This window comes from Papio anubis, chromosome 9 (genome assembly GCF_008728515.1).
Source record: "Papio anubis isolate 15944 chromosome 9, Panubis1.0, whole genome shotgun sequence".
Classification (NCBI taxonomy): domain Eukaryota; kingdom Metazoa; phylum Chordata; class Mammalia; order Primates; family Cercopithecidae; genus Papio; species Papio anubis.
The window spans coordinates 3704731-3725754 of NC_044984.1; the positions used below are offsets into that span (position 1 = coordinate 3704731).

Genomic DNA, 21024 nt, shown 5'->3' on the forward strand with positions numbered 1-21024 from the left:
CCCTTCCTAAGATGTTTCCAGGTGATGCCAACGTTGCTGGTCCATGGACTATACTTTGAGCAGCAAGTCACTACACTGTTGTCTGGAAGGATACAGGGATCCTTAAACTTAGCCTCTGATTATACTGATGCTCAAACTCTCCACTTCAGCCAGACAAATCCTCTAAGACTAATAAAGATACTTATTTAAAATACTAATAATTATTATTTTGACATTCATTGGATACTTAAGTGCCAGCACTGTTCCAAATACTTACATGCATTATCTCATTTAATACTCAAAACTCTGTGAGATGGATACTATCCCTATCTTACAGATAAGGAAGCTGAGACTCAGAGAGGTTAGGTAACTTGTCCTGAGTTGCACAGCTAGTAAATGGCAGAATCAAGAATCAAACTCAGTTCTGATTCTTTTTTTTTTTTTTTTTTTTTTTGAGACGGAGTCTTGCTCTGTCGCCCAGGCTGGAGTGCAGTGGCTGGATCGCACTGCAAGCTCCACCTCCCGGGTTCACACCATTCTCCTGCCTCAGCCTCCCGAGTAGCTGGGACTACAGGCGCCTGCCACCTCGCCTGGCTAGTTTTTTGTATTTTTTAGTAGCGACGGGGTTTCACCATGTTAGCCAGGATGGTCTCGATCTCCTGACCTCGTGATCCGCCCGTCTCGGCCTCCCAAAGTGCTGGGATTACAGGCTTGAGCCACCGCGCCCGGCCAGTTCTGTCTGATTCTTAATTAGGTAATAGCTATATAAAAATACACCCTTTAATCCTTCCCTTCTCTGAGCTTTGGGAGCCTCTCCCCAGAATGTTCTAAACAGTCCTCCAGCCAAACTATGTTTCCTCCAGTGATACTTGGCCTCAGCTTCCTCATAATGCAGAGTCCTAAGAGTCCTTTCTCCCCAGATCTGTGTATACCCAATGGACCTCAACAAGTTATTTTTAGAGTTGAGGTTGGGGAGACACAAGACAAAAAGGAGCCGGGACTCAGAATAATGTGTAAATAGATGATCTACAAGTTATTTTTAGAGTTGAGGTTGGGGAGACACAAGACGAAAAGGAGCCGGGACTCAGAATAATGTGTAAATAGATGATCTACACAGCAAGACACACGGTGATCTCTTCTTGTGCAATTAGAGGCTGCATGCTTGCTCTAAGACTATTTCGGCACAGACTCTGAAACTGCCTTCCAGGCTTTGCTGGAAGTATCTGAATGGAGGAGCAGGTGGTCTGTGGAACTGCATAGCCATGGGATTGTTGAGGATTCCTGCAGAATATGAGCAAATCTCTGGGTGTGGACAAGATTTCGTGGCAGAAGCAGGGGGCAGGGCCTCCTCTGTATGCTTCCAAGCTCTACTCAAACCCAGCCCTGTGTTTTGGCCTCACCTTCAGGGTTATGAACCATCCCTAGTCATACCACGTCTAAGTCCATGTTCACAAAATGCGAGCTCATGGCTGTAAATGTGTGTTAAAGGACTAAGAACAGCATGGCACCCATAACCATGCATTGATTCTCATGAAGGGACTGGTGTCTAGCGGGCTTGCCCCGGTTTTGTGATATACCTGCCTGTTCTGACTCTGGTTCAGTTCTTCAGCAGCTTCTTCAGATGTTGCTTAACTTGCCTGGTCCTGTCTCCTGGAGAAGTCTTGGAGGCCAATATGGCGGATGAAGATACATGAGGCCGTGATGGGAGAGAGCGGCCAGGAGGAGGGACATTCAGCAGGGCTATAGATCACCTTACCAAACATGCCACCTCTGCAAAGTAGGCTGATCTGGCACTGGGGGATGGCCCAGTATGTTGGGGCTTTACTGCCTGGAGGGAATCAGAGTGATTTTTCTTCTGGTCACGGGCACCTGGCTAGCTCACTCCGAGTCCTGGCTCTACCGTTTACAAGCTGTGCCTTCTGGGGCATACTACTTAACCTTTCTGGGTTTCCAACCCTCCACCTCCAAAACATGCAGATAATAAATGTGCAAAATGATAACCAGTCCCTACTTCAAAGGGTTGTGGTGAGGACTAAATAAGCTAGTGTATAAAAAGTATTTAGAATAGTGCCTATCATATAGCTTATAAAGGTGAGGGAGAGCTTAAAAATACATATATCGTGACAGACATACGACCCGGTCCCCACTTTGGCAGACAGCGATAAGGAGGCATCACACAACGTTCTGGCAGAAGATCTAAGAGAAAGGGCACTGTGTGTCTCTTTCACACATAGTTACAGAAAGTGGCTGACACTGGGGTACCCACCTTTTTAGGGCATACTCCAGTTCATTCTTCTCCTCATGGGCTTCTTGGAGCTGGGAGAAGATTCTGGTCAGGAAATCTTCAAAGTTGGATAGCAAATGAGGTTCATCCTTCTTCAGCTGCAGCCACAGCTGCTTGACATCACTTTCACTGCAAGAGAAGGGATGCTCATGTGGAAGTGTGGAAATGAGGCTTCATGGGAAATACAGAGGTTCCCAGACAGGAAACTGACAGCCAGAAACAGTACCGTCAGAATCACCATAAAGATGACAGTAGCTAACGTGGACCGAATGCCTGCTGCATGCGAGGAGCTTCAAGGGTATCAGCTCATTTTGTCCTCACAGTAACCCTATGAGGCAGGAGCTGCAATTACCCCATTTACAGATGAGGAAGCAGGTGAAGAGAGGTGGAGTGAGCTGTCTAAGATCACCCAGCAGTAACTGATGAAGTCAGGGGTCCAGATCGGGCTCTGTCTGACTCCAGTGTTGGCCTCCTTCCCCACCTCGCTCTGCTGCTTCTGTTCTCCTGTGGCCTTCACGATGGGCTCATGGGGCTGAGTGTGCACAGCAACATGCTCGGGTGCATCTCCAAATGCCAGGAGGAAGACAGGACAGGAGCCCAGTGCATGTGAGGACACACGCTATGGAGCTAAAGGAGAGAGCTTGTTGCCTCCAGGAAGGATGGTCCTCACTGCTGAGAGTAAAGACATGCCATGTGATGGACGGCAGAGAGCAACTGTCGCTGCAGGAAGGGAAGAGAATATGCAGCACCCCACTGTGGCCTGGTGACACTAGGGATGACTGACAGGCAAAAAGAAGGGAAGGAGCAAGTCTGAAAGATGTGCGCACGCAGAAAGACAAGGCGAGAGAGATTTGGGAGACCGGGAGGCCAATAAACAAAGGCTCAGAGGCACGTGTGTACACGGCTCAGTGGCAGAGATGCAGGGGCTCAGGCTGATACCCAGGGAGGGAATGAGGAGGAGACACACATGGTGGACCCTGTTCTCCCTTTCTGGAGAAACCAAAAAATCCGTAGTCAATGATCAAGCTAAGTTAAACACAAATCTAAAAGAGGATAGGTTTTAATTCAATAAAAGTTAATAATTTCTCACAGCTAGCAGGCAATAGAGTGTTATAGCATCAAGTCTGAAAGTTATAGAACAATAAACAGTAGAGTTCAAGTGAAACCTCACAGGCTAGTTTATTATCAATTACCAATTCAACTTTGTTCTAGCAAAGTAGAGAATAAATATAAATCTTATCCCCCAAATAATCAGGTGTTTGATTTTTTAAATTAATGCGCACATATGTATTTTCCAACACTTTTTTCACATCTATAGAACAAGATGTAATAACTAGCTCAGTTCACTGTCTTCTCAAAGTCTTTTGTTACTTAAATATTCACTCTGTGTCTTAATCTTTCAAGTTTCCAGCTATTGAAAATATAAGTCCTTCACCTCCTTCCATCCTTTCAACATAATTACATTTTGATTATTTACTCTGTTAAACTTTGAGACTTTATGTAGTGTATATTTCACATTTAATTAATTTAATTTGATTATGGAAAATCACTTATGACCCTCATTTTATGAGGATAAAGTTATCTGTATGCCTATACTTCTCTTGAGCTCTTTCCAAAATTTGCTTGTCCATTACAGTCATCTGTACCTTGACAATCTGTCACCAACAGATTCCTGTTGGCTCCCCAGGAATCCTCAGGATAAAGAATAAAATTATCTGTGCTTACATAACAAGCATTACATTTTAGAAATTTTCTTCGGAAGTAATATTTGATAGTGCCATGCTAGCAATGCCCCTGTGGCATAGACGTTACTCTCTGTACCCTGCAGAGAAGAGGCCCACTGAGAAGTGGGTGGTGACCTCCCATCCCTGTGGCAGGTTGTTCCCTGCTGTGGTCTGAATGTTTATATCTCCTACAAGTTCATATGTTTAAATCCTAACCCCCAACATGATGGGATCAATAGGTGAGGCCTTTGAGAGGTGATTAGATCACGAAGGCAGAGCCCTCATGAGTGGGACTAGTGCCATCGACACTGTGTTCTACAATTAGTATTGTTTTAAAACTCTGTATGCCAATTCCCAAATATGATAATAAATAAATGTTTATACTATTATGACTACATAAATAATATCCCTGGAGAACCAGGACTTTTCCTAAAATTACGCCATTATTTGTTTTACTTCCTTTCCCTGTCCCACTTCCCCAAATCCCTTATCAGTTTCTTCGGGAAGTACCTCCCTAATAAATCACGTTAAGACAGAAACCACAAAAACAGAAACATAAATGTGACTTGTCTCCCATTAATATTCCAAAAACAGAAGATCTGAGGATAGCTCTGACCAGGAACCCTCAGGATAAGGGATAAAATCCTTTGTGCTTGTGTATTAAGCATTATATTTTAGAAACCTTATTCAGAAGTGATATCCAATAATGCCATGCTAGCAATGCTCTTGGGGAATGGACATTACTCTCTGCACCCAGCAGAGAAGAGGACCACTGAGAAACAGGCCCACCTCTGATCAGTTATCTGGTCGTCTCTTTAACACTTCATCCCTCTCTCCCTCCTTTCCTTGATCCATCACTTCCACCAGTTCTTTCTTCTATCCCATCCAAACATCTGCCTACTTATTTAGACCATCCATCCATCCATCCATCCATCCATCCATCCACCCACCCATTTCCTTATTACTATCCCATCCAAGCATCCACCTACTTATTTAGACCATCCATCTATCCATCCATCCATCCATCCATCCATCCATCCATCCATCCATCCACCCACCCATATCCTTATGAACGCAACAAGTATTTATTATGATCTACTGTAAACCTTGCACTGTACTGGATGTCATGGGTGAATCTGGGAAATGGGAGAAGAGGAGGTAAGGAGCCTCTCTGTTTTTCAGAATGAGTTCCATTCCTCCCTGCCCCCCAACACACACACAACATGTTGTGCGGGGTCTTATTTCATCCTACAGGTAAAATTTAGATGTGACAAAGGGTTCAGAAATAAGAGGGTCTCAGAGAGACACCATGGTGACCTCCCATCCCTGTGGCAGGTTGTTCCCTGCTGTGGTCTGAATGTTTATATCTCCTACAAATTCATATGTTTAAATCCTAACCCTGACGTGATGGTATCAGAAGGTGAGGACTTCGAGAGGTGATTAGATCATGAAGGCAGAGCCCTCACGAATGGCACTAGTGCCCTTATAAAAGAGTCCAGAAGCAGCTCATTCACCCTTCCTGCCATATGAGGATACAGTGAGAAGACAACGGTCTGTGAACGAGGAAATGTGACCTCATCAGACAGCAAATCTGCTGGCACCTTGATCTTGAACTTTCTGGCTTCCAGAACTGCCAGAAATAAATTTTGGTTATTTATAAAGTACCCCATCTATGGCAGTGCATTACAGCAAACCAAACGAATTGAGACATGCCATCACGAAGTAAATGCATTGTAAAATCAAGGTTCACCTTGCCAGCCTAGGTCTGTCTGTCCACACCTGCCAGGTTCCTGTTGGAGCCAACTGAGCTAAAGTCCCAGCGCGATTTGCAGACCCACCTGCTCGTCTTCCAACACTCTTTGAAATACTTAGTCACGGCAACAACATCTTGCCCCAGATTTCTGGGAAAGGGACAAGTCTTCCAACTTTTGATGAAAAACAAGCCAAAGCTCACTAAGCTGTCAAATCACTCAGCCAATCAGGCCACCAAGAAAAGCCAAAGTGCAGATGTCCAGTCTCGAGCTTCCAGAACACACCAAGGCCACCCCTCCTGGGAGGATACGGGAGTATAGGCTAGAAGGGATTCTGGGAGGTTTATCAATCCATTTCACTGCTTCCAGGACAACACACAAATCATTTCAGTGAGCAAAATCTTCAAAGAGCCCTCAAATCTTCATAGCCTTTCCTATTTCCCTATCTGAGGTCTCACAGCCATGAATGTTTCCCTCATGCTGCAACCTAAGCCCACTTTGGTGAGGATGGAAGGGGCTGGTCACCATCTTCTGTGTATCAGTTTTTACAGACCACTCTTGAAACCTCCACAAAACCTCCTCTTCTTCGGGACATCTCATTTTGGCTCAGTTCTGCACTGGCCTTTGCTATAGGTCCTCAGAGTCACGTCTAGTGGACTCTAATTGAGAACCCTGCCAGGAAGGCTGCTGCCCTGCAGTGCGGGCTGGGTGGAGAGGCCCCTTCCTTCCATTACAGCACCTCAGCTCACCTGCACTGCCTTCTCCTTCCCCTTCTCCAGGAGGAGGTGTCACACTGTCACCAGGAATGGTCTCTGTGCTCTGGCCTTTTGTCCTTGGAGAAGCTGGGTCAGGTGTATGACTAATGAACTTCCCACCCACCTGTGCCCCCTCCACCGGCCCAGCCGCACCCTCTGTGATCCACACCTGCTGCAGCCCCTTCCAGACCTTCAGCAACGCTGCTACTGCTGCTGGTCTTGAGATCCACTTCCTGTGTAGCACCCCCACCAGGATCTTTCCTAGGCCCTTACCTATCCCTTTCTTGCCTGGAACACACTTTTGCCAGTCTTTCCCAATTCTGCTACAGTCTACCAAATTGTTCGCTGAAAAATTCACAGAGCTTCATCCTGCAAATCATATATAGGCCTCTCCTCTCTTGCCTCCTCTTTATCATTTCCCACCATAGCCCCTTCTCTTCCCAAGCTCAGGAAACGTCAGCTGCAATCAGTAGGGCATTCCCACCCTGCAGGAAACACAGACCTAGCCCAAGATCTAGAGACCCCAAAACAAAAAGGCCCAAAGGCAGAGGCTAAAGGGGCAGAAGGTATGACATGCTTTTCAGGCCCTCTGTTTGGTTTCTACTAGCTATAACATCACATTTTGCTTATTTTATTTTACTTTACTTCAATGTCAGGGCTTAGATCCATGTGTCTATTCCAAAGCACCTTTTAGGAAAAAAAAAGGTGAAGGGGTAATTATGTTTTGTTTGAGATCCCAGCCGTCTAAAATTTTCCAAGTAGTGGCCTGCTAAAAACAGGTTAATTTCCCACCTTGGCTTGCTTCACAAGCCTGGTGTGCTGGGGACACAGTGTGCAAATGCTGCTACATGATGGGCTTTTGCCAGGAAGGCGCCCAGAGCTGGGGCAGCTGGGAGGCACCGTAGCTGTAGAGACCCAGGAGAGGTAAAGATGCTGGGGAGCTGACAGTGATAGGAAGCCTTAGTGAGAACTCCCTGAAAAACCCTGAGGGCGTGGTACAGACCTCTGATGTGTGAGTGCCCCATGGGGAGCAAGGCTGAGCCAAGGACTGCGGGATAACGCATGGCCGGGAGTGAGGAAGGTGCGGGGGTGGGAGAGAAGGAGAATAGGAATGTTTCCTACAGAAAAATAAAGTAAAAAGCAGAGACAGAGCCCAACACGCAGTCAGGTCATCACAAAGGACACGCCCCCCACTGGCAGAACCAACGGGCCTTTCCCTGTACTGCATTCCAGTGCAGGGACCGACACCACATGGTTAACAAAGGTTAATTGTTGAATGGACACAAGAAGAGGCTCCTCTCAGGTTGGTCTCCATTCTACAAATCACTGTCACCACTTACTCTTCCAAAACCTTTTGGGCTCCAAGTCTGTCCATCAGCATCTGGAACTGGGCTTCCTCATCTTCGCCCATGTCTCCCAGATCCTCGTTCCCTCTGGACTGATACACCTTCTCTTCGTGGCGCTGGGCCACCTGCTCACCTGCATCTTCCTGACTTGGGTTATTCTGGCTGAAGAAGAAGTGACCTAAGGGGTGCAGGGCACAAGGATCTGAATTAGACCCACCCACCCAAGAAGAGTTCAGCTTTCTCACCCGCCGGGAATCACCGAAGGTTCATCTGAGAGAAGGAAAGGGAAAGGCCCTCCAGTAAAGATCCATGGATGTAGGTCCGTGGACACGTTCCAGATTCTGTGTCTTTTCCACTTCCACAAACACCCCACCAGTGATGCTAGGATCTGGGAACGGCAGAACGCAAGACAAGTATGGTGCTCCTTTGTGGTTCTCAGTCCCTTGACATCTGGCTTAGAACGCACCTCTGTTGATTTCTTCTTTAAGCAACAAGGCCTTTCCCTGCACTGCATTCCAGCACCCTGACTGCAGAGGCTCCTATCGTCATCCTAGTCATCCTCCCGCTCGCATCACTAGACTTCACATCTATAAGCTCCTTAACAGTTTCCAGTGTACTTCCTCCATACGCATACTGTCCAGTATTACAGCACTCTGTCTTATCCTCCCAAGTCAATTAGAAGCTCCTGAAGGTCAGGAAAGGCATCAGATACTTACTAGAAAATTATATGGCCCCACACATGAGGCAGATGTATGGTAAAATTTGCCTTTGATGTATCTGATAGGATAGTGTGTCTGGTTTCTTTATATTGTTCATAGATCTCAATTCTCCTTCTTCCTGGTTACCTTGAGAGTGGCTAGTCTGTTCAAACCTTCTAGAAATTCCTCTGATAGCTGTTATCCCTCAACCTGGAAGATTCAGCCAGACTTGGGTTGGAATGAGCCATCCAGTTGTCCCACCTTTTGGCCATTTTTCTATGAAGGCAGAAAAGGAGAGGCTGCAAATCTCATCACAGCTCCCCCTTTGATGCTATGCCTTCTGCAGAGCTTCCGTCCATCTCCCTTGCCAGTCCCAGTGGCAGGGAACTTGCTAATGGCAGTGCAGTGGGCACTGAGCAAGCAGCAATGTCAGCAGCTGAGACAGGCATGTGAGGAGGCCCAAGCAATCCAGAGCCTGGAGACCTTGAGCTCCAGGTCCCTGAAAGGAGGGCAGGAAAGCTTTACTACCTGCCTCCCAGGTCTAGAGGAAACAGGAATGCACCTTAAACAGTGCTAAGTAGACCCATAACCCTGCGGTCCCCAGCACCCATCAGAACTTACTGAATCCAGTAGTAAACTCCTCTGGGGTCAGATAGCCATTGCCATCAGCATCCAGGGCATCAAACACATCCTCCAGGTCCTCCAGGCTGAGCGGTAGCTCCTTATGCAGCCTCTGAAAACAACCCAGAGTGTACTGGTTAATACTGACACTCACTGGTGGCGGGGGTGACCTGGGACTGCAGAGTCTTCTGCCAGAAAGTGTCTAGAGTTCGGCCCAGGCTACAAAAGCCAGTAGCAAGCTTCTGTATCCAGACTGCTTCACCATCCCTCTCCTCCTTTCCATGCTAGCACAACTACCATTGATTGGGTGCCTACTAATGTACTAGGCCATTTGCTAGGTGATTCATAAATAAATACGTAAATATGCATTTATCTATCTATCTGCATTTAATTCCCATGACAACGCTTTGAGCTAGGCACTATTATCGCTGTTTTACAGATGAAGTTTGAGGTGAAATTACCTGCTCCAAAGTCACATGGCTAGCAATGACATAGCCAGGAGTCCAATCCAGCTCTGATTCCAAAGCCAGCACTCTCAACATCTGTAAAGGACTCAAACTGTACGGGACCAAATACTTTCAGGATAATACCCACACGGCGTAGTGTTATCAAGTTAATTGCAATCATAAATGTAAAGCATGTAACAGTGCCTGCATAGAGAAAGCATTCAATAAAAAGTAGCAGGGAGGCAGAAAGACAGAGAGAGACTCATGGCCCACTGAGGCCCCTCAAGGAGTGCATGGCAGAGCCAGGCTTCAAACCCTGTCTTCCCTGCTCTCCCTAAGCCCCCTTTCCTCTCCCGTACCATGATGCAGGGGTGGGTCATTTACTTTTAAAGGCCTCTCCTGCTGGAGGCCCCTGGTGTCCCAGTGCCTCAGCACTGCATTTGTAAGTGTCTACAGACACACATTTTGGTCCTTGAGCTCTGAGGGGATATGGGATAATCCCCCTTCCTACCTCTGAGTGACCCACACCCAGGCCCTGAGTCCAGCTTCCACTCCGGCTCCCGGCTGACTGGTAAGGAATTCCTAATAAGATCTCAACTGCCATTGGCTTAAGGTATCAAGCCCCCAAGAGTATTTGTGTGTTAAAGGGGGACTGGACAAGACAGTACCCCTTGGCGGAGGTCATCGTTGGATTTGAGTCTAGAACAGACTCAGACCTCACAAGGAGGGAAGGGCAGAGACCAGCTGATGGCCCAAGAGCAAAGTAGCTGAGCTGTTGCTGCTCCCTTCTGGCCTTCTGCCTGATGTGCAACGGCCTCAGGCCAAGGCTAATTTGCATAGTTGAAGCAAGTGTCCCCTCACAGCCAAACAATCTAGGTCTCCAAATGAGAACTCCCCAGAGAGTTCATTATCTCTCAGCCGACCATCTCCCTTCCTCCCAGCTACCTAAGCGGTAACTGCAAAATTGCCAGTGTGCAAGTGACTGACAGCTGAAGACAGTGAATACAGGGCTTTGTAAGAAGAAAGGTACATACCAACCTCAACAATAAGCTGGGAGGTGTGAAAGCCCATAACATAACTGGCAAGAACACTTGGCTTGATCCTATGGCAGTTCTAGCGGATAAGCCATAAAGCTTAATTTGGCAGGTACATGCATTAAGAGAGACTACGACGCATTATAAAGTGCGAAGACAGGCTGATGTGGAAGCCATTTAGAAGAATTGAATTAAATATGAATGGGCTTTTCAAAAAAGGAAGGAGAGTGAGAGAAAGTGTGCAAAGATTCTGGAAGTATATCTGCTTAGCATTCAGCAGAATCTCTGACTTATCAACAATCCATAAACCAGCTGTCTGAAAAGCTACAGTAGGAGAACACAGGGTGAGGAGAGAGTCAATTTTGCAAGCAGGGATTTTATTAGCATCATTGGAAATAAAAAGCATCACACCTGAGGTAGGGTAAAAGCGCAAGCTCCTGTCACGCTCACATTCCTTCCTTGGGATAATCCTTCCTCCTTCCCCACCCTCAGCCTAGGATTGCTGGATCTGATTCAAAATGTGGTCTCTCACACTGGGCTAGAGCAAGAAATGAACTGCAAGAAAATTCCAGAGATCAACGGGACCCTCAACATGCCTTTCACCCAAACACCCCACACACTTTTCTCTTGTTAGCATGAACCAGGAGAGGCTAGTTCACAGCTCACCTTAGGCACCATTCCTGGATCCAGCAGCACTTCCAACCCCAAATCCCCCTGTTGTCTAATCCCAGTCCTTCTTGTCTACATCTCAAGCCAGTTTCCTCCTTTTGTTGTCAGCGAAGATGGGGAAAGCAATATTATAGGTTCCAAGTAATTCTTACTCTTCATGTCCTGGCAAATTAGTGCTGAGTGCTTCTTCAGCCTTCTCTGCAACTGCACTACACCTGATTCTTTAACCTTGTTTAGTTGGCCCTCCTTGAAAAATCTTTTAGTCTTAATAACCATAATTATCTCTTATTTATCACTCTGCTCAGGGCCTGCAGAGCTACAGAAAACCAGCTTGTTCTGGTATGGTCCCCTGGTACTGTTTACATTATTTTTGTTATTTTTATTTTTTTGAGATGGAGTCTCGCTCTGTCACCCAGGCTGGAGTAGAGTAGTGTGATCTGGCTCACTGCAACCTCCACCTCCCGGGTTCAAGCAATTTTCCTGCCTCAGCCTCCCAGGTAGCTGGGACTACAAGCACCCACCACCACACCCAGTTAATTTTTGTATTTTTAGTAGAGACAGGGGTTCACCCTCTTGGCCAGGCTGGTCTTGAACTCCTGACTTTTTGATCCACCTGCCTCAGCCTCCCAAAGTGCTGGGATTACAGGTGTGAGCCACTGCACCTGGCCTACCTTTTTAACTAAGTGAGATAAGCAGGGTGGAGGGGAGCAAGATGATTTATTCCACTGTGCAATAAGCCTGTGAGGCTCTGAGATTAGCCTAAAGTCACAGTGGAGACCACAGCTGGGAAAAGAACTGATTTTCCATCCAGGGCTTAAGCAACTGTCTAATAGTTCTCCAGTGCATTCATTCTCTTATTCCCTCACCGTCATTACCGCCCACACCTACCCACCTACCAGCACCACCAAAAGCAGAACACAAAGCCTCCCTTGCCAGCACCACCAAGACCCAGCCTTCCAGAGATCCTGTGGCACTCACAGCTTTTCACGCACCTGGAAGGGCGGGCCAGGGAAAACGAGAGGCACGAGGAGGAACCCAGTTTCCTATCCGTACTGCCCATGGCACTAGGAGCTCTTGAGAACTCCTTTAAACACCAGCCTCACTCTTCACTCTCATCTCCGGCATCGCTTCCTCCCTAAGGCCTCTGCAACTCCCCAGGTTAGGTCAGGTTACGCAAGCTCCCCAGACTACCTTTCTCTCATTCGTAAGTCTTATCTCGATGAGCATTTCATATGCTGACAGATGTGATTCGTTGATGAATGTCTGCTCCCTCAGTGCTCTGAGAACAGGGACCTCATTCATTAGGCATTGTTGTGTCCCCAGGATCTAGCCCAATGCTGACAAACACGAACTCGTGTTTGTTTAGATAAGTGTTGAAGGAAGGCATGGATAAGCGCTTGACTAAGAGCAACGGCAGGAGACCCTGAGCTCCCATGTACAGAGTGCTGGTCTAGACCTCGCACACTCCAGATCCTGACCAGCCCAACTGCTAATTCTCAGCAAGACTCGTAGTGACTGGCAGCCTTCCAGAACCTGGAACATGGAGCATCTACAGCAGCAGTACTGAGAGTTCCTGCCCCAGAGCCATGGAAAGTGGTGTCTTTGCTTGCACTCCAGCCAGACTCCTTTACCTTCCTGGTCACCAGCCCAGTAACACACCCCACGTAGCTTAAAGCATATGGTTGCACAGCTTCAAACATGCTTCCACGGCATTTTTATTAAGGAGAAAATCAGAAGATACCCATTTTTTATGTCCAGAATGACACTGTCCCTCCTTTCGGGGCATTCACAGCATGCTTTTCAGACGCCGTTCCAGCACCAACCACCCTCTTCCCTGTGGTACAGTTCAGCTATCCCAAATCTCTTTAGGACGAGAGTGGGAGGTGCGAGGGCAGTATCAACCTTTATCCTGCTTTGCACCTTCATGTGCTTGGCTTGGGCTGATTACGTGGTATAGGCCAGTTTCTCAATCTCGGCACTACTGACATTTTGGAATGGACGATTTTTGGTTAAGGGAGGCAGGGGAGGGACCAATCTGTGTATTATAGGATATACAGCAGCATCCCTAGCCTTTGCCTGCTAAACGCTGGCAGCACTTCCCTCACCAGTCGTTTCAATAAAAAACGTCTCCATACATTGTGTAAGGAACTTGGCTGTGCTTTGGTCAAGGATAGACCGTGGTAGAATTATACATCCTCCGTGACTCAGCGAGTTTAGAGCACAGGCGTATAATTCCACTGGTTATCACAGCCATATAGCCATAACATGAGAAGGCCATCACTTGGCTGTACACCACTATTGTCTGTAAAAGGTATAATTGTCCCGTTGACAATGTGCAGGCATGCTTGCGCTTGTGCCCACAGAAAGAGAGAGAGAGTCAGAGCTGTCTGTCATTGCAAACAGATTGCGGGGAGCCAGGACACATGCCCAAAGAAAGAGTTAATGAAGCTGCTGACCCTGAAGGCAAGGGAGAGCGGGCCATGAAGCTGTGTGTGGGGGCCGCCGGATTAAGTAGCCAAGACAGGGCGGACAGTGTGAGAAAGCTGTTGATGAAAGCTGCTGCTGAATAAAACCATATTCACCTGCCTATGACCCCGAGTGTTGTTTCTGCTCATCCACCCACTTCCTCTGGACCTCAGTACGGGCTGGAACCTATCCCGAAGCATGACAATTGGCATAGTCGTGAACATGACGCATTGCCATATGTCCTCCAGGAGGCAAAATTGCCGCCACTCATGTAGATTGGACACAAAAATAACAGCAGCTGGATATGAGTGGAAGATTCCCTTTTCAGCAGAAATGCCCGTTTCTTTTCTCTAAGACAGGACAGACAACTTGCACCTTAAAACTGCAATGTGATGGTGCAGCTACTGTATAAAATGGTACGGTGTCTCCTCAAAATATTTATAAAATAGAATTACCCTATAATCCAGCAATTTCACTTCTGGGAATATACCCCAAAGAATAAAAGGCAAGGACTTGAACAGATAGTTGCCCATCCATGTCCATATCAGCATTATTCACAAACAGTCAACAGGTGGAAGCTACCCAAGTATCCACTGACAAAGGAATGGAGGGAAAAAATGTGGTATATACATACAATGGAATATTATTCAGACTAAAAATATTCTGACACATGCTGTGATACGGATGAACCTTGAGGACATTATACTAAGTGAAATAAGCCAGTCACAACAGGACAAATATTATATAAATCCACCTATATAGGATACCTTGAGTAGTCCAATTCAGAGAGACAGAAAATAGAACGGTGGTTGCCAGGGGCTGGGAGTAGGCGAAATGAGGACATTGTTTCATGGGTACAGAGTTTCTGTTTTGCATGATAAAAAGAGTTCTGTAGATATATGATAATGGCGGTTGCAGAAGAAAGTGAAAGTACTTAATGTCACTGAACTGCACACTTAAAAAATGGTTATGATGGTAAATTGTGTGCTATCTGTATCTTACCACAGTTAAACACAGTCACAGTGCAGAGGACATCAGCGACTGGGCTAAGACGTGGCACATACACAGTGCATTTCCAGGGATTTTCAGGTCCCAGTCTCAGGGCTGAGTGTGCTACATGCTTAAGCTCATTCAATTCTCTTTTAATGCTGGGAGGTAGCTATAAATAATTCACAGCTGAGAAACTGTAGCCTAGAGGGGTTAAGAGATTCACACACATTCGTATTACTAGCAAGTTGCAGATTGAGGATTAAAACCCAAGTTAATTTGCTATAAAAATCTTTTAAAGTTTTCTAGTTAACCTAAATCAGGAGTTAGCCGGCTTTTTCTGAAAACAGCCACAGGGAGTGCATATTTTAGGCTGTGTGGGCCATTCGTCTTTGTCACAACTACTTCACTCTGCCACTGCAGTGTGAAAGAAGCCATGGAAAACGCATGAAAGAATGAGCACATCTGTGTTCCAGGAAAACTTTACTTACAAAAACAGGTAGTGGCCCAGATTTGGTTAGTTTGCCAACTCCTAAGTGACTCTTAAGTTTGGCATAGCCAAGAATTCTGGGCAGTGTTGGGGAGGCAGGTGCTTGGTGTTGGTAGATAATCCTTTTATTCCTCCAAAAAATTCAGGGAAACAGGGCTTTTGAGGCTCTAGGTTTTCTCAGAGAGATCTCCTGACCATCCTCTCCCCATCTCCCTCTCCCTGTCTGTGACTTTCTTCCCACTTGGCTTCTCCATTAGCTCCTCAGCCTCCTGTGTTCTTCCTCCCACCTGGCCTGTGGCCTCTCCTTCCTTGAAGACCACTCTCTGCTGTCAAGGACCTTTCCTGCTTTCTGAATTTGTATGTGTATGAAAAATGTGCTCTTTCCCTTCCAGTTCCCATGATGCTGTGCTGGGAGCCTAAGGTAAAAAAGGCGGTGGTGCCCAGGCCCAGGAAGTTGGACACCAACCAAAGGCGGTGACCACATGTACACCACGGCCCCATGTGGAAGTGACAAGCCGACAACACAGATGCCTGGAGGACCTGCTGCAGCAGAACCAAGGGGCATGGGGACTTTCTGCAGAGAGCCACAGCTGACCATGAGAAGCCCCGTTTTTCTTCTTCTTCATGCATCTCCCCCAGCCTATCTTCCTTCAGAGGTGGCCAGCAGTAGCAGCCAGAGATGGTGCTTAAATAACATGCTCTGTTCCCTCTCTTGACAGCACTTGCCAGCCAGAAGAACTAAACATTTCAAATGCTTCATTGACCACAGGTTCAGAAAAGCGTCAGAAAATTAAGTAGACAGCAGAAATAAATGCCATGGATGCCAAGTTATTGGCTTGACGGCTTGTTGGTTCAGGCGTCCTCCTGCCTGGATCAGGAGTGGGGACTGGGGAGGAAGGCGGAGTCAGTATTTCTGGGACTTAATGTTTCTGACTATATTTCAAGTCAAATACAAGTGATTTCTTTAAAAATTTATACCTAGTTGAAATTCTCCATGACTCCTCATTCCTTCATTAAAGAGTGGGGCTCAATGAGAGTTAGGTTATATACAGCAAGAGTGCTGAGTGGCACAGTACATGTGGCCCAGAGTTGACCCTCCATAAATGTGAATTTCCTTTTCTTTCTTTCTAGAGGGAATAATCAAAAGTTAAGCCTGATTTTGAAACCACCACCACCAACCACCGCTACCGCAGACCTGTGAATGCCAATTATGAAGTTCACAGACAGGGGTTTGTCAAAGGTTTCCTCAAAACACACTGAATCTGGCCTTCCACGTGGTGAGGCTTTGGGGACTGGGTTTTGGGGACAGAAACTTACTGGGGGAGTCATCACTGCAAAGAAGGGTGGGCTGGGCTCATTTGTGGGCTGAGTTGGTGCTGTTCCCCAGGTCTTCTCCCTCAATTCGTGCACCAGGTGGACAGTGGAAGAGCGCCAGGAGAAGCATAAGCACACCATCACATGGGGCCAGGGAGAGGAAGAACTGCCACACTTCACCTGGGGTCACAAGGCTCCTTTCGTAGCCTCCATACCTCAGAGCTCACATGCACGAGCAGAGATGGGGCTGAGCCTAATGAGGGTCTCTACATTTCATTGCCCGACTTTGGTATATTCTGAAGAACTAGACTTAAAGAGAGCCTAGCCATTGTGCTTCCTCCAACAGCACAGGGATGCGTCCCTTCAAAAACTACTCTGATGGAGTGAGTCACACAAAGACGGAGGGGAAAAGAGCTGCTTTGAAAGTACTCCAGTGGAGTCTGTGTTTTATTCACCCACGTTCAAGTGAAATCCTGACTGCGGCATAACAGACTTCAGTCACACACTGAGAAGTTTGTGAAACTAAAGAAAGAAAGGCACCAGACCAGGAGTGGGCAAACTCTGCCCCTGGGCTAACCCAGCAATCCCCTATTTTGGTGTGGCTAGTGAGCTAAGCCTGGTTTTTACATTTTTAAATGGTCAAAAAGAAATATCAAAAGAATAACTGTACTTGGTGACACACGGAAATTATATAAAATTCAAACTTCCTTGTCCATAAAGTTTTATTGGAACACGGCACCCTCATTTGTTCATATATTGCCTATGGATGCTTTTGTGCTGCAAAAGCAGAGACGAGCAGCTGTGATAGAGACTGTAAGGTCCACAAAGCGGAAAATACTTATTCTCTGGACCTTTATAAAAAGGCTGCTGGGCACTGCACTAGGCAATGGTGTGCACTGATGCTCTGCACACCATCTCTCTGGAGAATCTCTTCAGGTGAGTGCAGTGTGTTTGGGTTTGAAGGTGAGAGACGGATAAGACAACCTCAGAAATGCCTTCCTCCCAGGTTGTGGGAGACACTGTACCTATTCCTAAGGCACAGACAGCAGGAATGACTTTGTTATAACTCAAGTTGGTGCCTTTCTACTTTCAGTTTCAGCAGGTTCTTCTCTGTGTCTTACTTAAGTCCCTTATGTTACTATTATCATTTCCCACAATCCCGGAAAGTTACCGAGGCAGAGAGGAAACAGCCCTGGAGTCTGACAGCAAGTAAAGGCCAGAAATAGAATGAACCCAGGAGGTCCGGCTCCTAGTAGAGTTTGGTCAGACCTTTCCTTCCAAGACAGAACTGATGGCACCTTTTCTGTTAAGGATGTGACCTCCCATGGGGCAAGCTCTAACCCGAGACAGGGAGACATTTGGCATTCTCAGTGGGCAGACCTAGCGGGGACCCCACTTACCTGCATATCCTTCCTGGCGATGAAGCCCTTGCCTTCAGCATCACAGGTCTGAAAGAATTCCTGTGCCTTCCTCAGCATGTCCAGCTGGCCCGACGTCTGCTCCTGAGTCTCCTTCTGCTCCAGGCTGTCCAGGGGATGCAGGCAGGCTCCACGCCCCTTTGGCCCCCGGCCAGAGCCCTGACCAAGTCTTTGGGGTCTGCAGACTACCCTCCCATCAGGGGCAGCCATTGAGATTAGTCAGTTTCTTGAAGTCTTTTTCAGAACCTGAACACGGAAAATGGGAGAGAGAAGTGGGTGTGGTGGGTTGGAGTGAGGCTGAAAAAGAACAAGAGGGGATGAGAAGGAAGCACAGAGCCACCCACCAGTGTGTCCAGGCATCTCTTAGCAACCACCTCTTAATTAGCAAAAGCTCAGGACAAGGGGAAAATATTCCATGATCACTAATAGATCGGCAAGTCCATCAACGGGAGAAGGGAAGAGTGCAGAAAGAAGACAGACATCTCCAGATTGAAAGGAGATGGAATAGGGGAAGCCCAAAAATAATTTCTCCCAATTTAAACAACCAAACAACAACAAAACAGATCCTGATAGACCAGCTGCCATTTATAGAGCGTTCACTTAGACACCATGCCATGGCCTCTATATACATTTTTTCCATGTAATTCTCACATCTCTCTGACATAGCCATTATCATCTTCATTTTAGCAATGTGAAAACTAAGGCTCAGAGAGGTTGAGTGACTTGCCCAATATCACACAACAAATTACTACAAAAGCTGAGATGGCAATCCAAGCTTGTATAACTTGTATGATCTTAATCCCACCCTGTCGTGACTCCTCAGCATTGCCGAGGGTGGAAAGCTCTCCTCAGGCAGATGCACTTGCTCCTACATCATTCACAGTCAACCGGTTCTTGGTGAGCTCTTACTCAATGTCATAGACCTCTGCCACAGCTGTGAGCTCTGCAGTTTAAGTAGGAGAAAATGTGCCCCATTCTCAAAGAGCTTCATGTTGCACAGGACTTGCCAGGCCTGGTTTGGTGATGCCCAAGGCTGTTTTCAGCCCAAAAAGAATCACAAATCATACACCTCAATCAGACCTTAAAGACCCTGAAGGAGTGTTTTCAGAGGGTATCTTGCAATGTGATGTGGAAGACAGTATACAGAAACCTGGCTTCCAGTCTGGACTCCACTGCTGCTGCTTATGTGACCTTGAACAAGTCGGTACCTGACTGGGCCTCAGTTTCCTTATCCATATGAGGAGACTGGACCTGTTTATCATTAAGGTCCCTTCTAGTTCTGATCATCTGTAAGTCTGTGAAATCCCCACATCATAAACTGCTATTAATTGTAAATGTTATTAATAAAAAACTGAGTTCATGGGATAAAAGGAAATAATAACATCCTTGGATTGTTTTTTTCCATCTGAAGACTTTTTGGAAGCAGAATAGGTCCAAATTTTAAATACATGATCACATTTGGATTTAAAAATAGAGATATGCACTGTCATGCATTTTGTGGCAAGCTGGAGAACGTGATGCCCTGGATCATATTTCCTGTGTCCATGTGAGTAAGAAAGGAGGAAAATAAGTGAATCACCAGGCAGGTTTCTCTGATTACTAGGCCCTGGGCCTCTGGCTCAGCTATACCATGTCCAAAGCAATCTAAAATCTGTTGATTTCAGTGACCATCTTCCCTTTACCAGATTTGTCAAGAGCTGGGGGCCAGAGCTGGAAGAGCTCCTGGCATCAGGAATGAACTCCATGTAACAAGACCTTGACAGGGCAGAGCAGAGCAGACTACACCTCTCGCTCCGCGTGGCTGAACATGTAATTCCCACTCTGACCCATCTGACCAGCCCTGTCCTCAGGAATGTTCTTTCTTGTCATCCCTGTGTGTGTGTACTGACCATCACCGAATCCTAAGCAGATTTCACATTTCTATTCTGTCTTCCCCAGAGGGAGCTGCCTTGGATGTAAGCCTGAGGAGGCAGGGCTGTGTCTTCGTGGCTTTTATTTGCATTGTTCAACCCACCTGCATGCAGTGCTGGCTTTGCAAGGGCTTTTGGATAACGATGGTGGTAACGTGAGCTTCTGTAAATATAGCACATGAGCAGAACAGGCTGTTGTCTTCCTGGGACCTTGCCGGGACTCTATCTGCAAGGTCTCTGCACCCAGTAGGCCCCACCCTACTCCCACCTGCTGCTCCCAGGAGATGAGATTAATAATATCTGTCATTCCTTGAGTGCTTTCTCTTGCCAGGCCCCTACCATACTTCCTCCTATTGAACCTGACATCCTCCCATACGGTAAGTATAATCAGGATTCCCATCATACAGATGAGGAAGCTGAATTTTGGAGAGGTTAATTTGGATCAAAGTCTAGCACAGTCAGAGACCTCTTCTGCTACACCACATCGCCTTCCTGAGACCCAGTTGTGGGCTTGCTCTCAACAGGGTACTCATCCCCAACTGATCTAAATCACCTCCCAGAGGCATATTCATCATTTTAACGGGAACGTCTTTAATTCATTCATTCATTCATCCATTCATTTATTTCCATCTACTGATTACTATGCAGCAAGCTCTGAGCTAACACTGAGAAATAGTGTTAGGTGACATAGTGAGTAGGACATGGTCCCTGCCCTTAATGAATGAGTCTCTGAGAGTCTCTAATGGTGGGATTTCAATAATAGTGACTGACAGTGGGGGAAAATGTTTTAGATTGAGTCCTAAATAAACTCTGTGGCAATCAACTACTATTAAATAGCTGTGTGACCTTAAGTGAGCCCTCAAGTCACTCTGGGCCTGAGAAATAGTAGAGAGGATTTCTTAGTTCCAGATCTGATGCTTGCTGGCTTTCTATCTTCCCTAGACCACTTTCCCTTGACCTCTGCCCACCTGTTAACAAGTGATGCATGACATGAAAGAGTCAACTAGTAGTTCTAGAGAAGTCAGCTATGAACAACCGCAGACAGGCACCATGTCTTATCTGATTTTACCACCAGTTTCTAGCCTAGAATATGGTACACAGTAGGTACTCTCTGACCATTGTGTGAAGGAAG

At 46.7% G+C, this 21024-nt stretch overlaps 1 protein-coding gene across 6 annotated transcripts in view; it reads right to left on the reverse strand.

The window, feature by feature from the left end:
- The window catches only part of CRACR2A (calcium release activated channel regulator 2A), a 154946-nt gene that overhangs the window by 58827 nt on the left and 75095 nt on the right, over nt 1-21024 (reverse strand). For all 6 annotated transcript variants that reach the window (XR_004175970.1, XR_002515490.2, XM_031650207.1 and 3 more), the window contains exons 4-7: nt 17965-18228; nt 9159-9270; nt 7834-8017; nt 2246-2392 (exon numbers count right to left, since the gene is read on the reverse strand). Coding sequence is in view for 4 of the 6 variants with exons in the window: in XM_031650207.1 (XP_031506067.1) it covers nt 2246-2392; nt 7834-8017; nt 9159-9270; nt 17965-18192 (671 nt within the window). In the remaining 2 variants the exon portion in view is untranslated. The remainder of the gene's footprint in view (nt 1-2245; nt 2393-7833; nt 8018-9158; nt 9271-17964; nt 18229-21024) is intronic.